The following is a 9262-nucleotide window of genomic DNA, read 5'->3' as shown; positions in this document are numbered from 1 at the left end:
TCAATTAATTATTAATCTTTATGTATATAGCAAATATAGAAAATCCTATGAAAATGCTAACTTAAAAAAGTGTGTCTTCAACTGCTTTTTAACAGTAGAGGGAGCCTGTTGAGTCTGAAGTGGGGCAGTGTTCAACACCTCCATAAATCAAATTATAAAAATAAAAAAGCTGCCTCTCCACTTTTATTTTGCTTTACATTGGGAACCAGTGATTGATGATCTCAAACAGGGACTTGGGCCATAATTCTTCAGGCATTTTTATATGTAAGGAGATGAAGAGCCATTATTCTTCTTAACAGCTCAAATAGGTGTACAGTATGTATAGAGTCATGCACTTGCATCTGCTAAATCAATGCATGCAAGGTGGAGGACAAGGTCCATGCTGAAAGAGCAGGTTACAGCACTGAGGGGCACCTGCCACCTGCACAGCCAGCAGGGAAAGCTGGGATAGGCCTACTGTAAGGTATGGACTGCCCTCTAGTGGCGAGAAAGAAATGTTGCCACACAGAGGTGTGACCAAGCCAGCCCAAGTCCCAAGTCAGTCTCAAGCCTTAATGAAAAAGTCTCAAGTCAAGCCCCGAGTCTAAATGCAGAATACAAGGCAGAACAAATCAAGAAACCAGTATCAATTTGATATCTTAAAGAAAACTAAATCGATTTTTCAGTACAATTTGGTTTTGATAGCATAAAAACGTGGTAAGAGCATCATGAGTTTGATTTCTATAATCAGTTTCAACTTCAATAAATCCGATCATTCCATTCAAAGTCAGAAAACAGAATTTAAATTCAGTTGTCTCTACTGGAAACACAAACACAAACACAAGATCTCAAGTCAAGACTTTAGAAACCTTTTCAAGTCAACGGTCAAGTCACCTGAACCCACATCAAGTCTCCTCTTCATGCATCAAATCAAGTATCAAGCAATTAAAATTGTAACTTGAAGCTGACTCGAGTCCAAGTCACATGACTCAATTCTGTTACTACAGTATACACATGCACTATATTTTGCATCAGTCTGCGGTGGTCAATCACAAGCCGACAGTATAAGCAGCTTATAAACGTCCATTGATTCATGTGCATTTTATTTTACTTATTACAGTACTGCGGTCATGTAAAGCATTGCCGTTAGCTACAGTGGTACTAGAGTGGTATTAGCTAATATTATCATGACAAAATGATAGAAATAACATAATACACTCTTCTTTACTGCATTGTTGCTTTTCTTCTTCTTTTCTTCCCCTTTTGCTATTTCAACTCGAACATTGGACAACAGAACAGGGACATTTATTAAAACATCCTACTTACTTTATCCTGTAATCAGACATAACTATTTAAAAAACACAATATTGTCTAAAATGAAAAAGTGCAAACGGGAAATGAGACAGCTCTCTTTTCTGGAAAGAGATGTAAGTAATTATTTTGCTTATCATACAGCAATGTTAATGCAGAAACATTTTCTTCTGATACTGTTTTGCAGTATTCTTAGGCTTTGTGTATTACAAAGTTTTGTGATGGTTGCTATTTTTTTTTCCCCCTTGGGGTCACTTTTCTTCAGTTCTATTTGAAAATATGGAATTCACTCAAGTTAACCTTTGTCCAATTGGCATTTCATAGAACTGTTTGAGATTAACACTGTTCCTGTACCAAAATGTTAGCTTATTTTCTTCAATTCAACCTCAATAAACCCCAAACCACATTTTATAAGGTTAGTTGACGTAACATCATATTTTGCAAGAGTAACTGTTTTCTTCCCTGAACAGCATACTCCCAAAAATATGTTTTCTGTAGCCTAAATTGTATTTACGCACAAGTGAGAGCAGTAAACCTAATTTAAATGGATAACAGCTGAGTATCTTACTGTACCTTATTCTAGGAAGCATGGGTGAAATAACCATTTGCATAAGCTATGATAGAAGCTTCTCGCATAGAGCTTTGTTTTGTTCTTTGTGTGTACCAAATTGAGATAGTAAGAAGCATGCATGTCGGGTTATATTGTGTCTACATCAACAGGGCAGTATTAGCAGTGAGAAGACCTGGATGATTATGAGATCAGGTTTGTGTTTTTTACTACACCTGCCTCTAGTCTAGAACAGTGCTTCCCAATCCTCATTTCTTGCCCTTTGTGCAACAATGGGACTTTTCAAGTATAAGCAACCAAAACAAAGTCGGTCTCTGCATCCAGTTACAAATGAGTCACAATCTACTGAGGAAGCAGTGTTCTAGAGGAAACTGATCATACAGTGTGTGCAATAGCCATTATACACACTCTAGTGCTGCTGTCACTTGTGTCTGCCACGCACTTGCAGCAGCGTGGGCGTCTGCTCCATGATCCTCAGCAAAAGATTATCAATGTAGTCCTCCAGGTCTCGCACCTGCAGCTTGACCTTTTTCAGCTCCGCCTCACGTTTCTCCAACAGCGCCCCCTGTTGCTCAGAGGCCGCCTGCTGCTTCTGCATGTCCATCTCCTGCTGCAGCAGCAGGGAGATCAGCTCCATGTTGGTCAGCTGCTGGTACTGAGCAGAGTGGTCCACTCGCGCCTCCTGCAGGGGAGAGGAACAGCATGCCATGGGTTAATAGGCTATTCTTTTAATCAGTGTGTGGCTGTATTTCTATTTTCTACTTTTGATCTATTTATATTGAATTTCATGGAGCCTATTTGAAGTCTGATGTGAAGTCTGATCATAGGTGTGTAACAGTCTTTTTTTTTTTCTTTTTTTTTTATCAATGCTCTTCATACATGTAAGTTGCTTTTTTTTACATTCTTCAGCTATTTATATTGAAATGTATCTTGCCAGAGAGCCAAAAAACAACTTTCTAAACTTCATGACAGAAAAATTTGGTTAAACTCATATTCTGTTTATGAGAAACCTGGTTCAGATGCCTTTCTTACTCTGATATTAAATGTGTTAGTGTGGAATGCAAACATCTTATTCATTTTCATCATCTGCACAAACACAGACTCACACAGCATTAAATGTTGATGTCAGCAGAAAATGGGTGTGCACAACATTCACTATTGCTATTAGGATCAGCATTTCTTTCCCCTGTATCAGACATAAACCTAGTCAGAATGGGAGGGGGGGGGGGAGTGGCAGCTTTTCACACATGTTTGCTGCATACTTGTTCTATCTGGTAGACAGGAATATTCTGTCAACTGTTTTATTACAGTAATGGAGACAGCGTTTCTCACAGGTTATCAGAGAGGCATGTGAACAGCTTAACCTGAATAAGACCTTAACAAGAATAGCTGGGTTGCTCTGTCCATGTAAATGTACAATAGCTGCTGTGGAATGTATCTCTCCAATTAATTTGGGAAGAATGAAGGAATACATACCAAGAAACTAATTTGAGCCCTAAAATATTTTCTGCTAAGGGCCAACAAATTCTCATATCATGAAATCAATGAAAGACTTGCTGAATTGTATAAAAAAATACCATTAATATAAAAGGTTATCAAATTTGAGTAAAGGACATAAAGGATTCAAGTTTTGTTACCTGACTCTTCTCCGGTTCAGCCACAGTGTGGTGGGCAGTGCGTCCAGGGTGAATGGTGGACTTGAGCTTCTCCAGGACAGAACGACCCTCCTTCTTCTCCGGCTGGCTGCCCATGGCAGTTAGTGGCTTCACTGGATGAGGGCTGCAAAGTTAACAGGTCAGCGGCAGCATTTCAACAAGGATATATACATTCACTATCATCCTAACAGACTAACTAACAGTGTAACAGTATCTGCATGGCTAATACACATTAAATACACATTACAATCATCTTGTATGTTGAAATGATGGTTCACCAGTTACAATAGCCACTGCAAGAGAAAAGAAAAAAATCCAGAAAAAGCTCAACAGATCAGAGCAGATCATAAGGTTGATTGTTCACACAGTGAAAGAAGATTAATGAACTCCTTGCTCCTCAAGGAGTCATGAGGGATACACATGGGTCCCTATTCAGCAGCAACAGCAAAGGATAGGTTAGAAATAGAGAAATATAATTAAAGTGTATAATTCACTGCAGAAAGCAAAGCTGGGCTTCTGGGATAATCCTGTAAACATTTACTTTTGCAAACTATGATTTATTCATAATCAATTCCAAATGTTGACAATTAATGTATGTGCACCTGTGCTTCTCTATGGTCCTTTGTCTATTTGTTAATAAACACATGACAGCATATAAATACTACCCAACATTTTGCAGTATTTGCAATGCCTCTCCTAAATCTGTTATAAACATAGTATAATTCAATGGATGCTGCATAGATAACTATATACATTCATGATTTGTTCCTTGTGACTGTATTCTGCTCATCCCTATATGTCATATGTATCGCCCTTTTGCTTCTTGGGAATATGTCCAAAATGGGGGTCCTTTTTCATACTTATTACAATTACGCTGACTTACTGTAAACTTTATCTCTGACCAAGATGCCCGCCTCATGTACTGGAATGTACAGAATTGTACTAGGGCCATTATAGGCATGTTTTTCGTTTGGGGTTTTTTTTTTTACGGAGGGGGATTCTCAGAAAAAAAGTTCTTAGCTTAAAGATTCTTAGATCAAATTTGGCAAGAAAACACTTTCTCCCAAACTCCATTAGTGACAAAAAACTTTCGCAATTCTCTTGCAAATTTCAGTTTTATTCCCTCGCAAATTCCTATATTCTATATTTCTTCTCCGTTTTTGTCTCACCCCCCTCCTCCCAGGTGCGTTAAAAAAATCGCCTAGAATGTCCCCAATACTCTTCCATAGGAATGCTATCACACATTCTAGTAATATAATAAGACACCAATATGAGGGTGATTTACGTTTAGCTTTCATTAGCAGGTGGCCAAAGTGGCAGCAAAGGTAACTAAGTTCAGGCAGAACTTAATAACAAAATCATAACAGACAACATGAAACTGAAACATGGGATGAATAACGTAAAAGTGAAGCAAAGCCAAGAACAATGCACAGCAGGTACTGTATCATCCAAATGCATTGGATGAGCAGGTGGGATGTAGGAGGACATGAGTGCATTCAGCATCCAACAGGCCGTGCCAATAGTCAACAAAGCTGCGAGAGCAAAACAATCAAAACTTCAGCAAACATGTGAAAGGTAGTTTCAGATTTATTTCCCCATTTATATCGATCGTTTGTAATGTATGTGCAACTGTTGTCTGCAATACCCAAACATCTAGAGAGAGGAGTTTAGTGCGTATAGCCTAGAGTGAGGATTCTCACCTGCTCTCCTGATGGGGCAGGTTGCTAGCTGGCTGTGTCTCTTCAGGCAAAAGTGAGTGCCGTGCATGGACCAGGGGCCGGGCAGTAGTGGTGGAGGAGGTAGAGGAGGAGGAAGAGGAGGTGTAGGGGGCCACAGCCGGAGAGGTAATGGCTCCAGCACTGGGCCCCGCACTTAAGGGGTGTATGGAGGGGCAAAAGACAGGGGAAGGGTGGAGCTTAGCCTGTGCATCAGAGTCAGCTGACAGCGAGAGTGCAGAAGACGGGATGGAAGAGGAGGGTTCAGACTCTTGCAAAGATTGCCCAATCTTTGACTTTGAAGGGGTTCTCAAGTGTGGCGCTACTTTTGCATGGAGGTCTTCAAAACTGATCTCAGGGGGTCTTTCTGTTACACAGTTTTCTGTAAGAATTGACTGCATGGTAGCAGTGTCTTCTCGTGAGGGCCTTAGTGATGTGCTGTTCAACTCACAATCAGTCTGGCCTATGCTGTCTGTCAGAGAGGCTGTCTCTTTATCTAAAGTCAGTGAAGAGGGAGGAGTCCATTTAGTGGGTTGGTACGAGAATGGTCCTTCACTAGCTGAAATATTTTGATCAAGGGACAACTGTTCAAACTTACCCTCTCCCTTTTTACTTTGACAGTGTGGACTGCCACTGGTTATTCCTTTCGGTCTAAAACGTGCACTAACCACCCTCGATAACGACTCCTTCGTGTCGGGCGTGGCTAGTTTTGCTTCTGGGTTGCCATTATCATCAAATGCAGCTCGTGTGTTTTTTAAATCGTCAACACCTCTCGTCACATCTTGTCTGGATTCAGTTTTAAGATCAGGTTGATCAGATGTTTGGCCTTCTAATGACAAAGCAGCATTCTCTTTCCTATTTGTTGGGGAGTTGCCATGTGTTGTCACATCATTCAGTTCACATCGTCCATCTTGGCAATTGTCTTGGCAAACTGGGGAGACTTTGCAGAGTTTATTAGATGATGTGGTTATTTCAAAGGGACAGGTCCTCTGGGTTATGCATGTATTCTTCAGAGTGGACATATCCTCAGATGTGGTCACGGTCTCCTCAGGGTAATTGGATGAATATTCGGACGGCTGTGGGAAAACCCCGCCTAAACAATTGGGACCTTTAAGAATATCAACTATTTCTGAATGAGGAGAGCCATCAGAATCAATAAAACTAAAGTCTGAATCATTCACATTCATGTTCAGATCTTCCAACGTTAGTGACAAAGACACATTATTGTTTTCACATAAAGGTTGAGCTGGATGAATGGGGGAAGAATCTACTGTTGACTCTAACGTACTGGAAGTAATAATACCTAGTGCCTTTGCATTTGACTTGAGGAGACTTGCAGATGAAAGACTCAAAAGATCTGCAACAGACAGCTCACTATCAAGAAGCATTTTAGGTTCTGCCACATCCACGTGTCGAGAATGGGTGGTGTTCCTTGATGTGATGGTATTTTCAGCAGTTTCCTCCGTGGTCAGCGATAAATGTTTGCTGTTTACTTTGGATTCTCCATAGTTCCCTCTCCCGACACGTCCATACAAGTCTTGTTCAAACAGCATCCCCCTCCAGCAGTCAGTTTCATCTTCTAAAGGTTCATATTTGAACTTCTTGAGCTTTTCGTCAGACATGAATCTGGGAGAAGTCTTGTTTGCATGTGGCTGAGAGTGAACGCTGAGGGAATCAGAGGTCTCACTGGTAGTGTGAGGGTCTGGAGATATACTTGGTGTATTTCTTTTGCGTTCTCCTTCTCTTCCATGTTGTAGGGAGGCCACACCAGTCTGTGAAAGCAGGTAAGCTTCTTTGTGGACAGCTAGCTCTTGGCCTCTATGAAGCCAGCTGTCCGAGTAGATCTCGTTCACTGGAGTTCTTAAAGGCCTTCTTGGAGGCAACGGTGGAGGCTCCACTTCACATAGCCGCAGCTCCTCTATAGGACTAAAGGCATTGGTATCGACTGGGGGGTTACTACTTCTAGGAGGTGAAGTTGGGATGGTTTTCCAAAAATTTTGAGGATGAGTCCCCTTTGGTGAGTTGAACCTGCTGGAGGCGAAGGCATCAAAGGAGTCACCACATTCTCTCCCACTCTCTGACATGGAGCGAGGTGTGGAGTGGTTGGGGGAGCTAGGCGTGACTACTCTGGGGAGTAATGTAGGGAGGGATATCTGCCTAGCTACCGGCCTGGGGCGCTCACGCCTTATGGAGGCCATTTTCTTTTGCCTAAAATCATGAACAGGGCTGGGTATGCATGGCTGGGAGGGCAGAGCAGAGTAATGAGAGCGGTGCGAGCCAGAAGAGGAGCAGGGCAGAGGAGGAAGGGACAGCTCCTCGGCTAAGAGCTCCTCAAAAAAGGGGTTGCGCTGCATACGTGGGAGGAAGGGGTTGGTGGGGGAGATGGGGGTTGAGGAGGGGGAGGGTGAGGATGTGAAGGGATTAGTGTGATTCCCGTTCTCAGGTGAAACATGACCAGTGGAGGAGGCAGTGGGAGAGGAGCACTGGGGGGGGGTGGGGGAGCGAGGAGGGAGGGGAGGGGGTACGTCTGAGCTGCTTTCTACTTTAGGAGAAACTTCCAGCCTGTGGAGGAAATAGGGCACAAGTAGTCCTCTTAGTTAATGATGTCATGTGCCAGTTGACCAATAGGGAGCATCTTTCTTATAAAACAGAAAAAAAAGACTACCAAAAATACTTGTTGATATTCCACAGCAAGGTAGGACATTTTTCTGTCAGCTACACAAGTAAAATGCTTGACTAGCTTGAGACAAAGTCAGGGGATATAACATTGGCCAAACAAAGTATGGAAACATTGTAACATAAATTCAATAAAAGAAGCTAAACACATTTGCAAAAATAATCAAGCGAAATAAAAATGCAAACAGTGCAGCATAGCGTTTTGCCATTCAGGATTTGACCATCTGCATTAGCAGCTATTCTGTTGGGTGAGCTCATATCAAGATGGAATGATTTCCCCTGCAACATCTTTGTATGCTTTTTTCTTCTTCATTTCTTTCCTTTCTACCCAGACAAACACTTAAGAGATGAAAGTGCTGAGCTGCTGTTTGGAGATTGCTGTGGGAAATGATGACACAGCATGGTGGTAAAATGGAGAAAAGTATGACCTGGATCATTTCCATTTCAAATGAGCAGGGGGCAGGCAGGCAGCAGAAACACTGAACTCAAGACACCCAGCTGAACACAGGCCTCACTGGGGAGAAGATGCCTAGTGTAGATGTAAGAAACACCCTGGGACACAGAGGCAGTACTGTAATGACCCTCACTCACCTTGGCTTGTTCTGGGAGTCACTGGAGCCAAACCAGCCTCTGAGTCTCCCTTCAGATGCACCCGCCTGGCTCAGGTCTGACTTAGCAGGGAGAGAATCGCTCCTTCCTCCAGAGAATAAACTCTTTCGTAGCTTCCTGCCTTTGTCAGGTGAATCAGGAGCAGAGGAGAGTATTGGCACCGCTGCCTGCACAGGGTGACCCCCTATCCGAGCGCTTTGAATGGAGGGAGCTGATGGCTCTGCGTCCTTTCCTTCCTCCTTTTCCTCTTTCTTCATCTTGTCAAAGGACCAGCGTCGGCTCTCGCCAGGGGACGTTTTGTCCTCACTTCGTTTGGTGAGGTTCTGCAGGGAGCGAGAGAGCGGGGAGCATTTCTCCAGCAACACCAGCTTGGATGGGAGGGCTCCTGTGCTCTTGGGGGTTGATGGCTCAGAGTCATAGACATGGCTTCCATTGATACATAAGGAGGACTTGGACTGAGTCATGGTCTGACCCTTGATGGACTCCACTGCTAGGTATTGTCGAGGAAAGGCGGTCGTGATCTTACTAGCTTCATCGCTGAAGGCTCGCTTGTGGGTCAGGACCTTTGTGGTGTGTTGGCTGGTAAGCACTGTTGGAAGGTAAGAACTGGGTTACAAGAATCAGGATTAGATCACAAATGAATTTGAGCAATGTAATAAAACTGCAATGTGTATTATAGCATGCAGAGAAGCTGGTCTATAGAATATTGCCTCCTTGGCTTTTTTTAAACTTTCATCTTAAAAAGTATA

General features: G+C 42.6%; 1 protein-coding gene across 1 annotated transcript in view; it reads right to left on the bottom strand.

The window, feature by feature from the left end:
- Positions 1-2279: 2279 nt before the first annotated feature.
- The window catches only part of rab11fip5b (RAB11 family interacting protein 5b (class I)), a gene marked incomplete at both ends in the record, with an annotated part of 12659 nt that continues 5676 nt past the window's right edge, over positions 2280-9262 (bottom strand). The window contains 4 exons of the mRNA XM_083651829.1: positions 2280-2540; positions 3496-3637; positions 5214-7790; positions 8496-9102. Coding sequence (XP_083507955.1) covers positions 2280-2540; positions 3496-3637; positions 5214-7790; positions 8496-9102 — 3587 coding nt within the window. The remainder of the gene's footprint in view (positions 2541-3495; positions 3638-5213; positions 7791-8495; positions 9103-9262) is intronic.

Source organism: Poromitra crassiceps, assembly GCF_964638095.1.
Source record: "Poromitra crassiceps genome assembly, chromosome: 15".
Taxonomy (NCBI): Eukaryota; Metazoa; Chordata; class Actinopteri; order Beryciformes; family Melamphaidae; genus Poromitra; species Poromitra crassiceps.
This window is presented reverse-complemented; position numbering and strand designations above follow the sequence as displayed.